This window comes from Lepidochelys olivacea, assembly GCF_965140295.1.
Source record: "Lepidochelys olivacea isolate rLepOli2 genome assembly, chromosome: 7".
In the NCBI taxonomy this organism is placed as follows: Eukaryota; Metazoa; Chordata; order Testudines; family Cheloniidae; genus Lepidochelys; species Lepidochelys olivacea.
Genome location: NC_140417.1, coordinates 98,311,839 through 98,334,410, shown reverse-complemented (window position 1 = coordinate 98,334,410; position 22,572 = coordinate 98,311,839). Strand labels below are relative to the sequence as shown.

At 39.0% G+C, this 22,572-nt stretch overlaps 1 protein-coding gene across 3 annotated transcripts in view; it reads left to right on the top strand.

Annotated features, from left to right (window-relative positions):
* Positions 1–22,572, top strand: part of LRRC27 (leucine rich repeat containing 27) — a 50,664-nt gene that overhangs the window by 21,284 nt on the left and 6,808 nt on the right. For 2 of the 3 annotated variants that reach the window (XM_084634369.1, XM_084634370.1), the window contains exons 6-8: positions 2,315–2,567; positions 5,093–5,233; positions 9,783–9,879. In XM_084634369.1, coding sequence (XP_084490495.1) covers positions 2,315–2,567; positions 5,093–5,233; positions 9,783–9,879 — 491 coding nt within the window. The remainder of the gene's footprint in view (positions 1–2,314; positions 2,568–5,092; positions 5,234–9,782; positions 9,880–22,572) is intronic. The other variant, XM_084634371.1, reaches the window with a different exon arrangement.

Genomic DNA, 22,572 nt, shown 5'->3' with positions numbered 1-22,572 from the left:
TTTTGATATCACTACTAAGAATTAAATAAAGGACTGATCTTTTGTTTGTAAAAAGTCCATATTCTGTAGATAGACTCTTTTGGCTTTACTCTGTGCAGAAGAACTTGTAATGTTTCTGATAATCACTTTTGCATAATCAGCTATAACAAATAGTGAGAATAAAATCAATGAATTATCAGATTTTATCTAAAAATCACTTCATGAGGTAATTTTGATACATATCTAGTAACAAGTAAATGTTTAGTTTAGAAATCACCACAATTGTTTCCAACAATCATTTGATTGTGTGTTGTTTGTTGCAATATGGACTAGTATACTTATTTTTTCCTGAGATCCCTGTAAATATTTGTTATACATTAAAATGTAAGCCAAATAAATTATATTTTTAAAATGCTATAGTGTCTCTTTTCTTGTCTAATTTCTTTCTTTGGTACATACATGATTTTGAAAATCTTATAGATTGTTTTTCTGCCACTATATAACTACATAAAAAGGTAGCCTTGCATGCTATTTATTTTCTATTTCATTCAAAGACAGTATATTTTAACTACAAAATAATTATAAAATGTATATGGGAACAGCTTAATAACTCAAGCTACTGCAATATCATACTATTCTACTTTAGATACTGTTATAATTAAGGAAAAATACTCCCAATAGACTTTCATTTTCAGAATTTGTGGGCATGCCACATTTGGGAACCTTCTGTAATATTCAAGAGTTTTCTGCTCCCTCCCACATAGCCCATCTGTTCATGCTGGATGAACAGTATGTAAGAGGTAGTATATATACACTTCATGCAGTGAATATAATAGAATGTGCTATGGGAGAATGCATTTCCTCTAAAACTTGAGGAGAAGAGAGAGATGAAATATAGCTGTTTAGTTCTCTGGGATTCAAGGAACCTCCAACTCTGCAGCTACTGCCAAACCAAACCTTAATGCATCTTAGTCCTGACATGTAAATATAAAAGATATTCAAGTTGTGTGTGTGTATATATATAGACAAATGTACATAATAGAATAATTTGAGACAGGGTTGTTTTTTTTTACTGGGGTACCACAGAGATTTGAAACCCAGGCCTTCAGAGATTAGACTTCATGCATAACTTTTTTTTTTCCTTAATGTTATATTTCATAAAGATTTCAAGTTCATGTTGGCTATGTTAAAAGGTTTTTCCCAGCTGGACTAACAGATTTGCACCTCGGCATTTATTCCATGCTATGTATCTTAGTGCTTAGCATTTTTACTTTCTTCTGATATTTCTCTGGTACAAATATCTTACTTGCTGGTCATCATGCATAGAGTGTACATGCATTCATTTACTCTTTATTCATACATAGTTTATGTAGTATATATTTACACTAGCCAAAAAACTACGTTAAGAAAATATAAATACTGCATGGTTAACCACTAAGAAAGTGACAAATGCATTGCTTAAGTTAAGAGATGGGCCCACGACTGCACCCTAATGGCTAGAAGTCTTTGGCACCAGTTCCAGGGGCAAATTTCAGAATCCTGTAGCATAGTCTGAGAACATCCATACACCAAACTCACAATATTTAAGGTGAGGTATGGTTATTAGCTCAGATGTCCCAGCTGGTCTCAACTACAGCAAACTACGAGCAAAGGTGTCTTAGGCTCTGATTTAGCAGAACCCTTATTCATATGTTTAAATTCCATTGTCATCAGTGGGATTTAAACATGTGCTTAAAGTTAACCATGCACTTAAATGCTTTGCTGATTAGGGTGAAGTCACTTGCATTGAAGTTAAGCACATGCTTCCGTGCCTGGTTCATTGGGCCTTAGACAGCAAGTCAGATACAGCTTTATAGACCAAAAATTTACTTTTGAATTGTACCCAGAAGTGAATGGGAAGTGAGGTGCTGCTATTGGTAAACATGTTCCTATAGGTTGACTTCACTTAGCAGTTGAGCAGCTACATATACTACCTACACAGTACAGAGAATGCACCATGGTGAAAAGTTTAGATTTATTATTTTAGAGTTACTCTTTAGTGGCAGAGTGAAGAGACAATCTCAAAATAACAGACCTCACGTTTTTGTCATGTGTTAACTTTACCGTTATAGAAAAATATTTCCATTCATTTTAATGCATTGTCTACTGCTCCTTGTTCAGATGGTTGTAGTTTACTCATGAAGGGGAAAAGCCAGAGTATGAGAACAACAAGCTACTCTTTCACATGTATAGACACATTCCTAAGGAGAAAAAAATAGAAATTTGCCAAACAAAATCTAGTAACTTCATTGGTCTGATAGATGAGTATATAGTAATCTCCTTTTTACTCCAATAGAAATGCCACCTGTTGAAAAGTTAAATTTAACTGAGTTGATGAAATCCAGTTTGGATTTGTCAGATGAGTGGCCGAATGAAGAAGAAATGCTACGATTTCAGAAGCTGAGGGAGGAAATGGTAAAAGATGAAAAGGAAGAATTTCTTGCTAACCAGGATTTAAATCCTAAAGCCACTATGCAGGAGTTTGCTGAGTTCAGAAAAAACGGCAGAAAGAAAGAGAGGCTCTACCACAAGTCAGCAACTCTTTCCAGGTGAAAGAAAGTATTATATATATTTTAATTTCATATAATGATAAACAGCATGGAATGCTATGGGTTGGGCAGGTGATGAATAACCAAACATCTAAGTGGAAAGATTTAAAAGCATTTTAACATACAGCCTGATTAAAAACACTCCATCTGTGCCCAGATGATGCATTAGTGATGCTTAGAACAAAGAAAGAAAACAAAAAGGCCCTAAATAACTACATTCTTTCTAAAACTAGGAAACAGCAAGCGCTATCAACTTTGTAAACATGAGAAAGGAAAGATGACTGGTTGAAACTGCCATCCCCATGCAGATATAAAACTTTTTCAATTCATATTTTAATAATTACACTTTTGGAAATGCTTTTGGAACATGCTTGACTGAAAGTAGTAAAATCTGTTAATGCACACTAGAGACTAGAAGACCCATTGCACTTTTAGCAGATAAGGCTATTGCATGATACAGTGTAATTAGTTCATGTATTTTGCTAACTGATGCCTATGAAACTTCATAGTATGCTAGTAAATGAAAAATAGGGTGGTATTTTTGTAAAAGTAATGAACTTTAGGTAATAATCCCTCACTAGAGGACCTATTATTGATTCTATGCTGAAAAGGGGAAATATACTTGTTCACATTATTAAGTGTGTGGATTAGCAAATTTCTCCAGTATATATTTTCTCTTGAGTCACTATAGTGTTTTGTCAAAGTACAATATTATGGAACTGCAAATATATACTTTAAGTCTAAGAATTAGTAATAGTGAACATTCTTTGAATTTCAAAGTTTTGTTGAAATTTAAAAATGAAATCAGGAACATTTTTTACTAAAGTTTTACCGTTATTCCCCGCCACCTGTTTTCGAGCAAACACAGAGCTGGGTTATTTTTAATTTAGTCTTTGAATGAAATTTCACATTTCAAAGAAAAAATGGGGAGAAATTTTCACAACATTTTTTGTGAAAGTTTTCCCTCCCCGCAGCACTTTTATGATTAAACAAACTTTTGCCCCCTTTAGGCTATGAAGATGCAATGTATATACTCTGCCTATGTAGAAACTAGACACCTGCGGCTGGCACGTGCCAGCCGACTCAGCAGTTGGGGCTGTTTCATTGCTGTGTACACTTCCAGGCTTGGGCTGGAGTCTAGGCTTTGGGACCTTCCCACCTTGCAGGGTCCTACAGTCCAGGCTTCAGCCCAAGCCTGGAAGTCTACATAGCAATGAAACAGCTTCACAGCCTGAGCCCCGCGAGCCCGAGTCTGCTGGCATGGGCCAGCTGCGGGTGTCTAGTTGCTGTGTAGACATACCCTTAATCAGTGGTTTTCAGCCAGGAGTACGTGTACCCGTGGGGGTACACAGAAGTCTTCCAGGGGGTACATCAACTCATTTAGCTATTTGACTAGTTTTACAACAGGCTACATAAAAAGCACTCGCAAAGTCAGTACAAACTAAAATTTCATACGACAATGACTTATACTGCTCTATATACTACACACTGAAATGTAAGTACAGTATTTATATTCCAATTGATTTATAATTATATGGTAAACATAAGAAAGTAAGCACTTTCAGTAATAATGTGCTATAACACTTCTGTATTTTTATGTCTGATTTTGTAAGCAAGTAGTTTAAGTGAGGGGAAACTTGGGGGTATGCAAGACAAATAAGACTCCTGAAAGGGGTACAGTAGTCTGGAAAGGTGGAGAGCCATTGCCCTAAATCCCTGATTTAGCAAGCTGTTGAAACCATTTGGACTACTCATATGCTTAGACAGACACTTTGTTGAATCAGGGCCTAAATGTTGTTGGAATGTCAATGATCTATTGTGCCTATTAAAAAAGTTTAGAAGGAAAAAAGCCTTGATTTCTGTGTTTTCTTATTCTCTGTTTGGCCAAGGATCAAACCCACACACATCTGCCTTGTGAATTTAGTTATCCCTAAGGGCCTTAGGAGTGTATGACACAAGTAACCGCCCAGGACGCCATGGTCAGTAGGGGTGAGTGCCAGCGAGCCAGCCTGGCAGAGAGGCGCAAGCCTCATTGTTCGCCTCTGCAGGCTCAGCGGGCCAGTCCCTGGGTCCCCCTTTTCCATGGGCCCGGTGGTCATGGGATGTATTGCTGGGCCAGCAGTTGCCACTTTCCAGCTGCCCAGCTCTGAAGGCAGTGTTGCTGCCAGCAGCACGGACAGAGGTGGCAATACGCCATACCATGCCACCCTTACTTTTGCACTGCTGCTAGTCGCAGTGCTGTCTTCAGAGGTGGGTGCCCGGCCAGCAGCCACCCCTGTCTGGCCATCTAGCAGGCACTTAATTTGTGCCAGTGCCCGCTGGTGCTGAACCCTGGCATCTCTTTCGCTACAAATTAAGCACATGGAGGAGCCCACAGGTGCCAGGGGCAATGAGGGTATCTGCCCAGGGAGCCTGCAAGGTGCCATTTTCCCTAAGGCCGGGCCTCGCTATCATTAATATTTTCACCTGCTTGCCCTTTCATGCAATATTTAATTAACTGTATCAAACTGCCTATTTTTAAAAAGGAAGAAGTTCTCACAGAAGAATACATTTTCTGAGTTTCAATCATATGATAAGATGATTCAAGCAAAACGAGCTGAAGAGTTCAGATTGGCTGTGCAAAAGGAACTGAAAGAGAGGCAGGCTTTAATTGAACAGCACAGAAAGTAAGTTTTATGGTTATGTTGCTTAATGACAATGCTGTCTTTTTTAAGTTGTTGTTCAGCCGTTCTTAACACATTGTAACTTTTTTCCCCTTCACAAATCACCCATGTTACCATTTGTAAGGAAAGAAAATCATTACAAATTATCTGGATTACGAATAGAAATGTAAGGGGTACTTTCCTTCACAAAGCACAGTGCTCCTAGGGGACAGGAGTGTGAACTATTGAATTTCTCATTGATTTCACTGGGGAAATGTGAGTTCCTGTTCCCATCTAGTGGGGAAAATGTTCCCTTTCACTATTCCTTACTTCATATGATAGAAGTATTTAAATAACATTTTTTAATCTTTACTAATGGCAGGGTACTCAGATGCAGATTAGGGGTTAGCCCCTTTCCACCCCTTCTGCCTGAAGTCCCTCCCCCCTTGTATCCCCCCCCCCCCCCGCATTCCTGCCAGGGAAATGGGGTCAGGGTGCGGGGACTTGCTCTGCCCAGTGCTTCTGCTGAGGAGCTAGGTCAGGATGCAGGGGCTTTGTAGCCTATAGGGCTAGCCTGTTTGCTTGCCTATGTTTTATTATAGGTTTATAATAGAGTATATGTTGGCTGTAATGCAAGGGAACTACAGGCCACATCCTGTATGTTGAGCTAAGGCAAGGTTAGCACATATGTTTGAGAACTTTCACCTTATTATCTTCTGATCAGATTAATTAGCAAGTCTATAACCCATATTATCCAAATTAATATTAACCTCTGTGACAAAGCTCTAACCTTGTCTCAGTGGGTCCCACGCTTTCTGGTGGATTTCACTAACCTCAGAGGCTCACTGTGACCCTCCACATAGCCTCTCTCTCTCTCAGAGGCAAGGGTCACAGCCTACTGAGCCATTTTCTTCATAAACCAGCAAGGGAGGTGAGGAGAAGTTATCCTCTCTCACACAGTCTCTGTTGGGGAGCAGGGAGCCCAGACCCACGCTCTACTCCAGTGTCCAGCCCAGGGACCCTGATAGTAGCAGCTCTTGGTAGCTGATTTTTTGGAAACAGGATGAGTACAATTTCCTGGGACACTTCTCCACAGCAGCCCTCACTTCCTCAATACCTTCATCACCCTTACCTCAGGGCCTCCTTTCTTGTGCCTGATAAGGTTTGTATTGCTCCATTTCTCCAGCAGCATAGCTCTCTTCTACAGCTCCTGACACACACACACACACACCCTGAGTAAGTGGGAGGCTTTTAACTACTTTCAGCCAGCCCCTGATTTGCTTCTGTCAAGGTTCCTTCCCCACTCTGAACTCTAGGGTACAGATGTGGGGACCTGCATAAAAGACCCCCTAAGCTTAGTCTTACCATCTTAGGTTAAAAACTTCCCCAAGGTATAAACTTTGCCTTGTCCTTGAACCCTATGCTGCTACCACCAAGCGTGTTAAACAAAGAACAGGGAAAGAGCCCACTTGGAGACGTCTTTCCCCAAAATATCCTCCCAAACCCTACACCCCCTTTCCTGGAGAAGGCTTGATAAAAACTTTCACCAATTTGTACAGGTGAACACAGACCCAAACCCTTGGATCTTAAGAACAAGGAAAAATCAATCAAAGGTTCTTAAAAGAAGAATTTTAATTAAAGAAAAGGTAAAAGAATCACCTCTGTAAAATCAGGATGGTAAATACCTTACAGGGTAATCAAATTAAAAACATAGAGAATCCCTCTAGGCAAAACCTTAAGTTACAAAAAGACACAGAAACAGGAATATACATTCCATTAAGCACAGCGTATTTTACCAGCCATTAAACAAAAGGAAATCTAACGCATTTCTAGCTAGATTACTTACTAACTTTAAAGAAGTTTCTGAGACTGCATTCCTGATCTGTTCCCGGCAAAAACATCACACAGACAGACAGACCCTTTGTTTCCCCCCACTCCTGATTTGAAAGTATCTTGTCTCCTCATTGGTCATTTTGGTCAGGTGCCAGCGAGGTTATCTTAGCTTCTTAACCCTTTACAGGTGACAAGGTTTTGCCTCTGCCCAGGAGGGATTTTTTAACACTGTTTACAGAAAGGTGGTTACCCTTCCCTTTATTTTTATGACCGCTTCAGGTGTCCCAATCATCCTAGCTGTTTCCACTGCTTTCTGGAAGAATCTTAATTGGCCCCAGGTGTCTTGATTAACCGGGAGCAACTGCCATTTGGTTACCATGGTAACAGGGATTTGTTTAGCCTGGGGCTAACATACCTGTTTCTCACTACTTTCCTATAGCCATCTGGCCTTGCCTCCTAAAATCAGACAACTGCTTCCCCACCTTGCCTGGTGCTCCTGCCGGGGCCCCGTTGGTCCAGTGGATAATCTGCCACTGAATCTACTAGAGACATTATTATGTGTCATAAAACATGCTGACATTTTTCAGTATAAAGAGTATGTACATTTAACAAATTTTGTTCTAAGAATTGTAAATTGTTTAACATTCTGCCTTTTGTTCTACCAGGTGCATGTATTTTGAATCATATTCAGAAGCCAACACACTATCCATGGAACTTATCCCAAAAGAAAGCAGATAGATTGTTAGGTCTATTTTATAACGTTGTCTTAAATTTTCCAACATATGTCTATAATGTAGTTCATGCTTTTGCATAATGGGGCAAATGCAGTCCTGTCTCTGCAGAGGTATGCCTGGCAGCACAAGATCTTGCACATCTTGCAGTTAGCAGGATTTGGAGGAGTGCACAGAAGGTATACTTCCATATGTTGCAGAGCCCAGCTTCTTTGGGGTTGTCTTCACATCAATGCAAAGAGAGGGGGGCTGGGCAGAGTAAGGATGGGAGCAGAGGCTCTGCCACTGTGTGGATCCTCTGGTTGCCACCTTTCCTTCCTGCCTGTATAGGGATGTTGAGGTTGTGGAGGACTACTTCAACCATTGTGCACCCTTCCCTTCCTAGGGGACCTAGCCTAGATACTTATTTGGGCCAATGGCAGTAAAATAAGCTCTTCAGTTCTTTGAATAATTAATTGACCTTAATTCTTGTTTTGCCCTTTGTAGATATTAATCCCCTAGTTCTTGTTTCTCCCTTAATTAACTTACCTCCATGGTCGGACCAGGGGCTTATCTATATTGGGGTTTTTGCAGTGGTCTAACGATGATGGAGATGCACCAATGCATATCACTAGCATAGCATTGGTGTGCACTGCTGTAAAAAATGACTTGCTGTGTGACTATGTTAATCATGTATATGTACATGAATCTTATGTAAAACTAGGGAGTTACTACAGTCGTTATGCTTGAAGCCCATAAATCCCTCCCATAGTGAAGCATTAACAAATTAAGTACCTGAAAGGATGATAATTTAAAAAAAAAAGCCAACAAAAATTGTGGAACTAATATAACGCCTGCTAAACTTCTCCACTAATTCACACAGCTTTTCATTATAGCTCTTCTCTCTTTGATCACTTTTGAGCTTTTCAGGTCAAAAACTGTGGTTCAGATTCCAAGAAACCCAGTTCAGACTGATGTGGCTGGTGTGCATTATGCCACCAGCACAAGCATAAAACCGGCACATCTAATCCCAGGAAGATCAACTCAGTGCAAGGGGGATTCTGTCTTAGCATTGTCACTTCTCCAGATCCCTGTATTTGGTGTAGCAAGGAAAAGACTAGAGGAAATATACCTGGCTAGGACACCTCAACACCATGATAATCTCCAGCTGCAATTTCAGCCTCTTGGAGCCATTAGCAGCCAATATAGATCAGAATAGTCCTTAGGCTGCTCTATCTGTGCACAGAACTTAGAAGAATTTAGGAGAAGAGACAGAGGGAACTATGTTTATATAGTTTTTAAAAGGATACACTCAGCAGACTTCATCACAGTTGATAAATATCTTCAAGGAGATAGTGTAAATGAAGGAAGAGGATTATTGTATTTATAGTATCAGGCAATGGTAGGACAAGGAGATATAACCTGAAACTAGGCTAGGAAGGAAAAACTTAGGTTAGAAACTAGGGAAAAGTTCTTAACAGAGCAGTTGAGCAATTGAATGGATTAGCAACATAGGCAACTGAAATACCATCTCTGCAGATATTCAAGATCAAATAAAATAAAATATTAGTGAGAATTATTTAGTGAGAATCCCTACAAAATATTGGAGGGAGGAAGGTTAGATTAAATGACCTAAGTGATCTTTTTCTGGTATGTCTACTTCTGTATATACAGGCACCTCCATCCATACTCGGTACTCTGACCTAGCCAGATTAGCCATGTAGAGATGAAAGGTTTGTAGCCAGTTAACAAACATTTAAGTAATCAGTCCTGTAGCCATTTCAATTTTTGTGTAAATTCTTTTACTGCTATATTTTTTCTTTCTGCACTTTAATGCAGTGGTGTTCCTTCAAGTGCTGATCTTCCATTTGAATGTTAGTGCTTCACAAAGATGTCCCTAGTACGTGCATTTTGTGCCACATATCTGGCACATTATTCCACTGTAAAATGGTTGACTGGGTAAAAAAAGGAATAACATTCACTTTTTAAAATATGGTTTTAAAAGTTTAATAGAAATTAAATTTTTTCAGAGATAAAGAAGTGCTTCAGGAATGGAGACAGCGTGCCAAGATGATGAAGGAGAAGAAAGAAGTATTGTTCAATTATTCACCTACAAGAGCAGACATGGTATGTAATAGAGAATAGCAAGACAGCATTGGATCAGGTAAATAATCCATTGACAAGACGCTTTGAACCTTTTTCTCTGTGAACTGTATATTTAGGATAAAGGCTTCTAGTGATGATGATACAGTTAAATAGAAAAATTAATACTTAAAATGTTATCACTTTGAGAAGCTACGTGGACCTACAGCCCCCACATGAAATATCTATATTGAGCATGGATCCCGTGTGAATTGATGTGGACCAATGTGCAATGGAGGAGTTGCGAGACCCTGCAAACAGTTATTCAGTATCTGTAGTAGTTCCAATATCAGGCTATTGGAGATGTTAAAACAGAAGTACTTATATTTAAATATTGGGTTTTTTTTAAATTATTGAACGCCTCCAATTGGTGATATTGCCTCTGCCAGACTGAAATTGATGTGGGCTGGATCTTATGGTTACTACAGGAGTCTATAAACTCTGGCACTCTAAAAGGAGGCATCTTTTTTTTTAAAAAAAAGACTCAAATGTGTAAGAAAAATTGGGTTTGTGCCCATATTTGCTTTTTCTGAAGTATAAAGAAGGTCTGAAAAGTGTTTCCCAATGACACAAATAAAAAAACCAAAATTCTTGTTGTTTCTTTATAATAGAAATTCTGGCCTTGTTTAAGTATGACATTGCAAGAGAGTAGATATTGAAAGCTGAACAATCATACCTCTCAAATGCTCCCGTGTGGAACTCATTGTGACCATGACACAAAATAAGGGACATAAAAAAAGTATCCATTCAGAAAACTTCAAATGCTATGGGATTCATTCTGTTAGTGTAAATAACTCTTTCTTTAATCTCAGTTTCATGATTCTTTATTTTTGATGGAAAAAAAATTTCAACATCAAAAATCAGGGGACAACAAACTTGTGTGGAACATAGATAAGTTTTGAATTAAAACAAATGACAACTCTTAAAATGAGGTACAATTAAAAGGGAAGGAATTTAGTCAGGTTGTTTAATGTTTTTGCTTTATTGACACCTGTCTAGCAATGTCTAATAAACATCTGGTTAAAAGGACATCTTCATTAAAGAATAAACACCCTCACTCCTTCCGAAAACATATGAGAGCTCACAATACACATCTCTCTGATACACCCATGAAAGCGCAGGCTTTGCTTTGCTGATATTTCTAAAATAATGTGAAAGTTTAAAAAAACCCAAACAATATCTATTTAGGCCTTCATTGTAAGTCGTACAGAAGCAAATGAGGGCACAAGTTACTTTTTAAAACAATACTTTGTAAGTCAGGTAGTTACTAATGTCAAAGTCAGATTCAGGATTCACATAATTTGTCAGACCACTCTGTTTATTAGCAAAGCGCTTTGCCAATGCACCCAGATATGTGAGCCCCTCTCTGAGGCGCAAGCTAACTTATTTATACAGATAAGCCAAAGCCAATTTAACATAAGAGACAAAAGGAAGCAGAAACTGACAAATATACATACATATCTTATTTGCATACTAACCTTTACCAATCTCCTAGCTCAGTAGGAGCTCTAAGTTAATTAGTTTGAGGACCCATTGTCTCACACTCCTTAATGTTTCTTTTCCTGACCACTATATTTCAACAAACCCTTCAAGTAGCATTTCTTTAATGAATTATAATTTCAATATAATTCATTCTACTTTCACACTAAAATGATGGTACCACAGGATGGGAGTCAGGACCCCTGGAGCAAAATCCACTGTTTTTCAGTGGTGCTCAATTCTTAGTTCTGCCCAGGGTTCAATTCTTAGTTCTGCCAATAACTTGCTTTGTAATCATGAGCAAGTCACTTCATTTCTATGTGCCTCTGTTTCATCTTCCATCCTTGGTCATGTCTATTTAGATTGTAAGCTCTTGGGGGCAAAGACTGTCCTTTACTATGTGTTTGTACAGTGCTTAACACAAGAAGGCCCCAACCTCAAGGCACTAAAATAATAAATAAATAATAAAATAATTACAATTAGTAATTGTTTAATTTATAGTGTATATGTTGGGGGTGAGAGGAGTATTTGAAACATTATTCTCTATTCTGTATGTCTTTAAATTATTCACTTGTTCAGACTGATACTTCTGAAAATAAGCCAATTTATGACGTTAAATGTGTCAGTGATTCCAGGAATGTCTGCTATCATTAAACTGATAATATAGTGTGATGTTCTTCATCAAACAAAATAAAACATGGGCAACATTGAAATTGGTCAATATCTCCTGCCTCTGCACTCTGCTGATTGCAGTTTAACTTGTGAGGAAGAGTATTACCGTCTCAGAGAGGCTGAACAGACCCTTATTAATAGCTTTTGGTTTCAGAAATGGAAAGTAAAAGTAACACTTGAAATATATAAAGGAACTTTAAGCAATTTTACAAATAAGTGAAAATTCCTGGCTCCGTGACTGGTTGAAAACAATGATGTGACAAAGCTGATACTTGTGAAAGTAGGTAAGGTCAAATTCTTCTGCCAATTTAAAAAAACACAACTCCAGCTCCAAAACTGCTCACATTGCGGCAGTAGATTTACAGCACGACTCCCATTCCATAGGTGAGACTGGGAGCACAGCAAACACAACTGCTTGCCACAGAAGACTTACTTGCAGGCTGGAAATCAATACCAAGGATCAAATCCTGGCCCCATTGAAGTCTATGGATAAACTCCCCCTGACTTCAGTGGGGCCAGGATTTCATGCCAAGGCTATAGGATTTTCAACAGCAAGAGTAATTCCAAAGGGGCAGCATTAGCATGAGAAGAATGAGTCAGAAGGAATTTCTCTTGCTGCTGAGAGTAATGGGTATTAAAATTGTAAAGTGCATACACACTTGTTATTTAGCAATATATTTTTTCCTAATTAAAAAATGATAAGGGATATCTGGATTTCACCTATGTTGTTTATAATATCCCTCTGAGAGTAAATGCAGCATGCTTTCTCTGTGTAGGGATGTCTGTTTTAGTTAACCTGACTGGGGTATTTTTTAGAATGTGTAGCTTTGATTAAAATAGTTGAGAATTAGGTGGATCATGTGTGATGCGAGTAAATCTGACAATGTGATCTGTAGCTCACGAAAGCTTATGCTCAAATAAATTTGTTAGTCTCTAAGGTGCCACAAGTACTCCTTTTCTTTTTGCGAATACAGACTAACACGGCTACTACTCTGAAACCTGTCAATGTGATAATAGTACAGTATCTATACTTGCCAAGGAAGGCCCCCTGTTTTTCTTGCCCATGTTCCCAAATTTTATGAATACAAAAGAGAGAATGTGTTCAGTCTGAGAGCACAGTTCTTGAATTCCACATTTTTCTGTCATTTGTAAGTAAATACTATATTTAATACTGTACATTTTAAATCCTCTGTTTAGGCATTGTTGAATATATATATGAAGCACAAGAGGGCACTGTAATACCATATATGTATTCCATAGTGGTGAGGCTGCTAAACTCTCTTGTTACTGAGTGATAGAGTAAACAGGTTATATTAGCAATATTTAGCAAAATTCAAAGCATATAAAAGGCTGGATGGAGAACCTTTTCATACTCATTTTTAGATCGTTTGTCTTTTACTTTGTCACATATGCAGTGTATGTCCTTATTCTATCCTATCCTGGTTTTGCAGGTAGGGTGGAAAGAGGTTTCACATTTCTTGCATATTGCAGAGAATATTACTTGCTAAGTAATGAACAAATAAAGATTTAATAATTGCGATCTGCCCAAATTAAAGTGAAGTCCTCAAATAGCCACATAGCCATTTCCTGCTACGTTGACCATTTTTAAAGATTATTTCATGTGTTTATTTATCAGCCTGTGCATGTACATATTTGTCTGTGGAAGTCTGTGAAATACGTTTCCATTATACCTTAATGATCTGTTCATCAGAAAGCTGGTGATTGTGTAGAAACTGTTTTTTACCAAACATGCTAAGGCCTTTTGGGGAGAGCCACAAGAGAGTGCAGACTCTCTAATGAAACTTTTTGTCTCCCCTTATGAACCAGTGAATGCTGTTATACATGGCATGAGGACCGATTTAAGTGACCATGGGCATTTATTTACTTTCAAATTATTCTAGCTAAAGACTCATTTAGTTGAGGTTCATCCCTTTTCACATAAGAAAACACTTGGATTAACCAAAACCTGCAGACTTTGTAAAATTTAACAGTAAGAAAAAGCATATAGTGTTGTTAATGTAAAGTATTTGCCCTACATCCTAAATATATAACTTAAGTGATGTTTGCTTGCTAAGGAAGTTTAACAGGATCCGTAAGCATGAGCTTTTGCAAGGACCACAGGACGAGTCTTGTCAAGGGGGTCAGTCAGGATCAGCAAAAACTGACAAATTGTCAGGTGATTAGCAAATGCATAATAATCTGTTAACAGACAATTGACGAACAGAAAGTAAGCCAAAGTCACCAAATAAACTGATCAGAATAAATAACTTGACCATCTCTAGTTCTCAACATGTGAAATATTTTTGTGTCTTTTTAAACGCTGAGCTTTGCTGGAAAGTCATAAGCTTCATGAGCATAATGCCAGCAAAGCATTTAAGTATGGCTGGCTGGAAAACAAAAATTTCTTTTCACAAAAGATTTAAGATTACAAAATTTGTTGCAATTCTGATGTGGAACGAAAATGAGATTTTAATTTTTTTTCCAGAGAGAGAAAGAGACAGACGCCAATCTCTGCTCTTTATGATTTGGAGGAGGGACTTGAACCTGGGCCTTCCACATCCCTATTGAGTGCCATGACTGCCAAGCTGTTGGCTATCTTGGATGGGTCAGGGATGTGTGTATATGTGTGTCTCACCCTCACCAGACATTCCATCCTGGAACTGAGAAATCTTCTTAAAAACTAATCATTTTCATTTTGATTAAATGTCATTTGTCAATTAAACTTTTTTCAGCGAAAAATGACAATTTTTTGACCAGCTCTACTTGTAATTTCCATGAGTCCCCTGGATTGGGTTTATGGAGCTTTTAACTTTTAGTGAATCTGAAAATGGGACCATGGCAGTAACAAGCTCTACCGGTTATGCTGGTGAAATTTATAACTTCTTTGAAGTCTCAGATACAATTCTGCTGCTGGGAACTAAGTGCAGTGGTAAACTCTTTAATGTAGCCGCTCTAAGCCGGTGGGAGAAAGCTTATTCCCATCATCTTAACTACCCCACAAGCAGCAGTAGCTATGTCAGCAGGAGAAACTCTCCCACTGACATGGTGCTGTCCGGCACGTATGTCGGTGTAACTTCTTTTGTCGCTGGGGGTGGGGAGGTTTATTCACACCACTGAATGACCTAAATTATGCCAACATAAACTGTAGTGTAGCCATAGCCTACATTTTTGCAGCTTTCTGATTGTTGTAAATTCTACTAGTACAGTCATGGGTGCTTGTAACTCTTATGCGCTCTCTCTCTTGCATACACGTATGGCATTCTTATGAGCACTACTAACTAAATACAAGTTGTACTGAAGTTACAAGCAAAAATTTATTTCACTCTTCATGACTAATATGAGCATAAGCAAATATTTTTTTAACTTTAATAAAAATTAAAAATATACTCAAATAGAAAACTTGAAGCTAGAATTAAAGTTGAAAATATATAAAATATTCAGCCCTTTAAAATAACATTAATGAAATGTTATAGATTTTTAAATCAATAACAAATACTAAAAACACCATACTCTAGGCATTCTGAACTGTTTTTTTACTAAGCTGATTTTAAAACCTGCTGGACTGCGCTGTGGCTCCAAATGGTTTTAATTATGGTTAGAATGTTTTAAGAAATTTCCCCATCATAAAACAGTGCATATAGTCCAGAATTGCATCACCCATCCCACTAGGGGCTAGGAAATCCCCCAAAATTCATTTTAATATATTGAAAATTCACTGCCTATGTGATTCACGGTCTTTCCAAGAGTTTAAAAAATCCAAACCATCTAATGCATTCTAAAAAATCCAACTTTAGTCTGTCTGCTCTCAAGCTCACCAAAATTTTTTGTCTGAATGTTTTTCAGCAAAAAATGCAGATTCAGCAATTCAAGTTGCTTTCACCAAATTGTTTCAGTCAGGGGGAAAAAACAAAACAGAAAAAATCAAAACATTTTGACAAATTTTAAATAAACCATTTTGATTTTTCATTTTGAAGTGACTTCGTTTTGAAATTTCCTGTAATTTTACTTAAAAGATCTGAAGTTTAGAAGTGGTCAAATTCAAATGTTTTGATTTTGTTAAAACATTTTGTTTGAGCCAAACCAAAAACAAATTTGAATTTTTGATTTGCTGAAAATTGTGAAAAACGTTGGTTGCAACTTTTTTTCAGAATTGCCAGTAAACCAAGAAATCGGTTATTCACACAGCTCTAGTCCACTGTACATCTAATGACTGGAGTATCAATATATATGTAGGTTTACTTCTACCTGGGAAAGGGAAGGGGAGCGGGAGTCAGCAAGCACAGAGACCTTGCTTAGTAGCATCTTTGCACCACTAGCAATGCAACCGCCAGATTCCTTCTGCCTCTCTCATCCCTCAGGTCAGTTACCATTTCATGTGAAAAAACCGTAAGGGGTTTGAGATGCATTCCATGCACCTCCTGCTCATCTGCATAGTTGGGCTGGGTTCTGTATCTTGCATTAGCAGCAGGTATTTGGCCATCAGCAATCAACTGTGTACTGTCTCCTCACAGATTTCGGCGCTCTTTACATCACAAGGGTTGATTCCCAGGGACATCAGGATCTACCCTGACATACTAGATATATAGCAGAGAGCCTCCTTTCATCAATATAGACTGAAAGAATGGGGGAGGAGGGGGGAAGAGCTATATCATCAGACACTCAGTAGCCTGCTGTTGGACAGACTTAACTTTCCTCTGCTCATTGGCAAAGGTCTCCTGGCTCAGGTTGTAGTGTGGGTGGGGATACAGTGGCAGAGTTAAAGTTGATACTTCCAGTTTTTAAAGTTTGGACTTTCTAATGGCTTTTATCTGTAAATGCTATGGCTTAACTAAATGCAACAAAAATGTAAAAGTGCAAGATGCAGAACCCAACCCTTAATTTTAGAGAGAGAAAAATCTATGCTTGAGCTATATTAAATTTCAAGTATGGTGCCATGATTTTAGCCACAGTAAGCTTAGTGAAATGGATGAGCAGAATCATGTAGCTGCAGTGGACCTTTTCTGGAAATATAGTATTAAAGGATGGCTTACTAGTTTTCTAAATTTATATTTGTAATCTAGCCAAGTCAAAACCTACATGTATAACACAAAAACAGATGTGTTTATATTATGTGTATAAAATGTTTATCAGCCTTTCACTTTTACAACAAAAAGATTGTTTAACATTTCCCACTTTGTTTTTCTGTTATTAAAGCACTTAGTCCTTGTCAGAATGCCTATTATTAAAATAGAGAAACTGTTTTCTTTGGAAAATGCAAAAGAACCTTTTAAAATTGGAGCCATTTTCTATTCCTGTGTTGCAATGAGCTCAGACCAAGTTGATTACACAACACATTTTTATGAAAATAAAGAAACTGCCTGGATGATCTGAGAGGCCTTCATCAGCAGATATATTTGCAATAAATCTGGTTTTATCTCAGACCTTCACTCTGAATGTCACTGATTTTGTTCTTTAAGGCAATTACTTACAAGTTGATGGAGATTTATTTTATATTATCTGTTTGCTTTATAAGGGGCAAGGACTTTTTAAAAAGTGTAAGCTAATGTCATATTTGAAGGTTATTCTCTAAGTCACTGTGTCATCCAATGAAGTCAGCTGTAGCTCACGAAAGCTTATGCTCAAATAAATTTGTTAGTCTCTAAGGTGCCACAAGTACTCCTTTTCTTTTTGTGTCATACAGATATTCATAGATATGAGTAAAGGCTCTCTAGCTAGTCCAAAATAGCATCTAGATGCGGACCCAAGAACTTTCTGTGTGCCTCTGAAGCTGTACTCCCTCTAGTGGTTACTTCTCCCTTGGAAGATTTTGTAATGCCAGTTTTTACATTATGCAACCACCAAAACCAGCCCTTTCCTATATTCCAGTCGGGATAATACAAATAACTTTGGAAGACTCACTGACCATGCTTCGTGCATTCCCTGGTACCCTAATGCAGGGGCAAATTCTTTCCTAGCTCAATGAGTAATACAGTCAGTTGAGGCAGGGAGAGTGGAGGTTGGCGTGCTCCCATAGACATCAGGAAGGAAGTCAATGATCAGAGGCATATCCAGATTTTAGTGGGGGAGACAGCATTTCCAATGCAACTCTCTCGATTTCCACATAACAGTAACCAAATACTCTCCCTGTCACCTCCCATGTCATGTTTTTACTGCAGTTATTTGGCTGCAGAAGGTCCCACAAGCTGTGTGGCCCCAGCAGACAGAAGGCTGGACCAAAGACAAAGAGCTGCAGTGCAAGGGAGGCTGGAAGCTCATTTATATGAGCTCTGCTCTCTACAACACCTTGGGGCAAATTTTTTTTCTTACTTTTTTTGAGCGGGCAGAACTTTTGCCTTCTACATTTTCTGTGCAACCAACAAACACTCTCTTTGGGCAACTTGAATATTCCACAAGTAAAAAGAAAAGGAGTATTTGTGGCACATTAGAGACTAACCAATTTATTTGAGCATAAGCTTTCGTGAGCTACAGCTCACTTCATCGGATGCAATCGGATTGGTTAGTCTCTAAGGTGCCACAAGTACTCCTTTTCTTTTTGCAAATACAGACTAACACGGCTGTTACTCTGAAACATTCCAGAAGTAGTGTGTATTTTTCTCTGGAGAGGATTTTACATGAGGAACATGTACTAACATTACTACCTATCTGGGTTAAATGTTATAGGAGATGTAAATTCTTAACAGTTTCCCAGCATTGGTACCATATTTTTTCCTTTTTTTTTTTTTTAAACAGACTTGCTCTCTCTAACATCATATACAAAAAATCATTAGGATCAGTGTACTAGTTACAAGCATTTAGGGCTAGATTTACAAGGGGGCCTTACTTGTTGCCACACACTCAGTGTTGCAACACATAACTTTTGGGTGTCCCGTCACCTAGTGAAATTCAAAACTCTGAGTTAGGTGCCAGGCTCCCTATACAATGCATGGGGAGACTTAGGTCTCTAAAAAGGGGAATCACAGAAGGCAGCATGCTGAGTTAGGAGCCACCTACAATACACAGTAGGAAATTCCAAGGAGGAGGGTGTGGCCTAAGCCCTACCCTTCAAAAGGGAGCTGGGCCCCTAATTTCAGGCTAGAGGGAGGCACCTATCTCTGTTTGGGATTCACAGATGTGAACCATGTTCTAGCATTAGGGCTGAAGTGACTTAGGTGCCCTTCTCAAAAAAATCTAACCACTGGGCTATGAAGCCATTCTTACTTTCTCTCTGTCCCAATGACTATTTTAAGTATTTTATAGAAAGTAGAAGAGCTTCAGCAGGAGAGATTGAGAAAGACCCACCCTACAATAAGAAACCCAAGTTAATGGTATCTAGTTTGCATATTAATTCAAGCTCAGCAGTTTCTCATTGGAGTCTGTTTTTGAAGCTTTTCTGTTGCAAAATTGCCACCCTTAAATCTTTTACTGAGTGGCCAGAGAGGTTGAAGTGTTCTCCTACCGGTTTTTGAATGTTATGATTCCTGATGTCAGATTTGTGTCCATTTATTGTTTTGCATAGAGACTGTACGTGTACATTGGCCAAACCGGACAGTCTCTATGCAAAAGAATAAATGGACTAGATACCATAATATGCAGACTGGATACCATTAACTTGGGTTTGAATAGAGACTGGGAGTGGCTGGATCATTACACATATTGAATCTATTTCCCTATGTTAAGTATCTTCACACCTTCTTGTCAACTCTCTAAATGGGCCATCTTGATTATCACTACAAAAGTTTTTTTCTCCTGCTGATAATAGCGCATCTTAATTAGCCTCTTACAGTTTGTATGGCAACTTCTACCTTCTCTGTATGTATATATATCTTCTTACTATATGTTCCATTCTGTGCATCCGATGAAGTGGGCTGTAGCCCACAAAAGCTTATGCTCTAATAAAATTGTTAGTCTCTAAGGTGCCACAAGTACTCCTGTTCTTTTTGCGGGTACAGACTAACACAGCTACTACTCTGAAACCCACCCTACAATATGCTCCTAAAGGCCTGGTATACACTGTGGGGGATCAATCTAAGTTACGCAACTTCAACTACATGAATAACATAGCTGAAGTCGACATACTTAGATCTACTCACCGCGATGTCTTCACTGCGGTGAGTCAATGGCTGACTCTCTCCCGTCGACTCCGCCTGTGCCTCTCGCTCTGTTGAAGTACCGGAGTCGACGGGAGAGCACTCAACTGTTGATTTATTGTGTCTAGACTAGATGCGATAAATCGACCCCTGCTGGATCGATGGCTGCCCGTCGAGCCTGAGAGTAATGTAGACAAGCCAGTGGTTAGGGCACTTCTGTGGAAGTGGGAGATTCAAGTTCAAGTCCCTACTCTTAATCAGGCAAAGTGGGGATTTGAACTTGGGTCTCCCACATCCTGGGGAGAAATGCTCTGACTGGTGGATTGGAAGGGGCAGCACCACCACTTTGCTGTCTTTTGTGTGGGTAGGCATGCTAATGGATGAGGGCTATAGGTGAGCTGGGTGGGGGAAGCACCTACTTTGTGAATACCATTGGGGCTTAGGCACTGAGCAGCTTGGCAAAATCAGGATTTAAGCAGCTGTATGTATGCCCACCGGGGACTTTACCGGTAGAAACTTAGGTGCCTATGAATTTAGGCACTACAGTACATGGTTAGGAGGCAGCTGAGTTGTGGTTTTGTGAATCCTAGTGGTGTCTAAATGTTGGCAGGTAAGTGTGTAAATCCCCTTTGTGAATCTAGCCCTTGGGGTGAAATCCGGGTCCTGCTGAAGTCAAGAGAAGTTTGGCCCCATTGAAGTCAATGGCAAAAGTTGCTATTGACTTTAGTGGGACCAGAATTTCACCGTGAACCTCTAAAACAGTGATACTCAGACCTCAGTGGTTCAGGAGCCCAATTAGCAATCAACATTATCCAAAAGAGCCACAATAGTGTGAATTCATAGTTTCATTTACCATTTTTATATACATATATCTCTTTATATGTGTATATATTATTCTCACAGCCAAATGACTGACCAGGTATTATCTTATCAACTGCAGTTGGTTAGGAACATAGTAAAAGTATCCTGATTGGTTAATAACTAATTCACACAGTGTTTTAATATCATGTACTGCAAAGAACTGCGGGAGACACATTAAAGAGACACTTGCAGCTCTTGAGCCTCTGTCTGAGTATCACTTGTCTAAAATAGAGGAGAAGGGGTGCTTCCTTAGTAAAATATGGACACTCCAAATCATGATTTGAGGAATATGACTTTGTGTGAGACAGCTTGTACTACCACTGCTTGTTTTGTACCTGTTATGAAACCAAAGAGTACATGAGTCTCCTATTCAGACAAGATACCACCTTCATAAATCTTAAATTCACATACATTTTTTCAAAAAGAAGCAATATTTGAAAAATGTTTGTATATCATCAGTGATGTTAAGAGAATAAGGGGTGAAATCCTGGCCTGACTGAAGGCAATGGGGGCTTTGCCTTTGACTGAAGTGGAGCCAGGATTTCACCCTAAAAGTTTGTTTCTCTCTTTATGAACAGATTACCTTTAAAAAAATGTTCCGTTCATAATTTGCTTTACAAGGTTTATCTGTAGCCTGGATTAATTTTAAGTGGGAAATTAATATTTATATTTAATACAGGTCAAATCTAAGGAAGAAATAATCTTACTTTCTTCTTTGAGTAATTGACCAGATGCACATTCCACTGATGGTGCACAGTCATCTTGTGCATTAGCAGTCAGAGTCTTTTTGGCCAGCAGTACTCCTAGTGTGTGCATGTGCTCTTCAGTCTTCTTGCTCCTCTGCAAGGGCATATAAGGACAAGGCACGCCCACTACCATTCAGTTCCTCTTCCTGCCTCATGGGTTAGAGATGGAGCCTATCCTCTCCTTATGGCTTTAGCTAATAGTTTTACAGTTAGTTTTATAGTATAGTTAGTCTTTTTAGTCGTTTAGTTGCCTGTCTAAATCTTCAGTTGTGAGAACTTGTCCATTCAGTATAGCATCATCTGGTTTGTCTGGGTTTAAACACTGCCTCTCGTGTAAGGGAGCATCCCAGAGGCGGACAGAAACTCAAAGTGCTTCTATTGTCTGGGAGAATCGCACATTCCCAGTAAAGGTGTGATCTGCAAGTCCTTCAGCTACTGAGCTAGAAAGGATAGAGCGGCCCTCCTTCAGGTCTTCCTAATGACCAAGTCAATGAGCCCTGCTTCTGAACTGGGCTCACTAGACCCCCATGCACAGGGACCTCTTGAATCAGAGTGTGGGCTCTTTGCCTTTGAGAGCTCTGACTCAAATTGCAAGTACAATGATGGCATCATCCCCAGATAGACCACAGGGAGCTAGAAGTCTGAGGGGCAGGTCACCTACCAAAGCATCCTCTAATAGGAAAACCTCCTTATAGCACTGGACGCAGATTTCGCTGTTCAGAATGGTTCCCACTGAAGCTCAGCCTTGAGCCTGTTCCAACCATACAGCATCAAAGCATTTGGTACTTGAAACTGGAACCTTAGGAAAAAGAATGGCACTAACCCCAACACAGTCTACCTCAATGGCCCCGTAC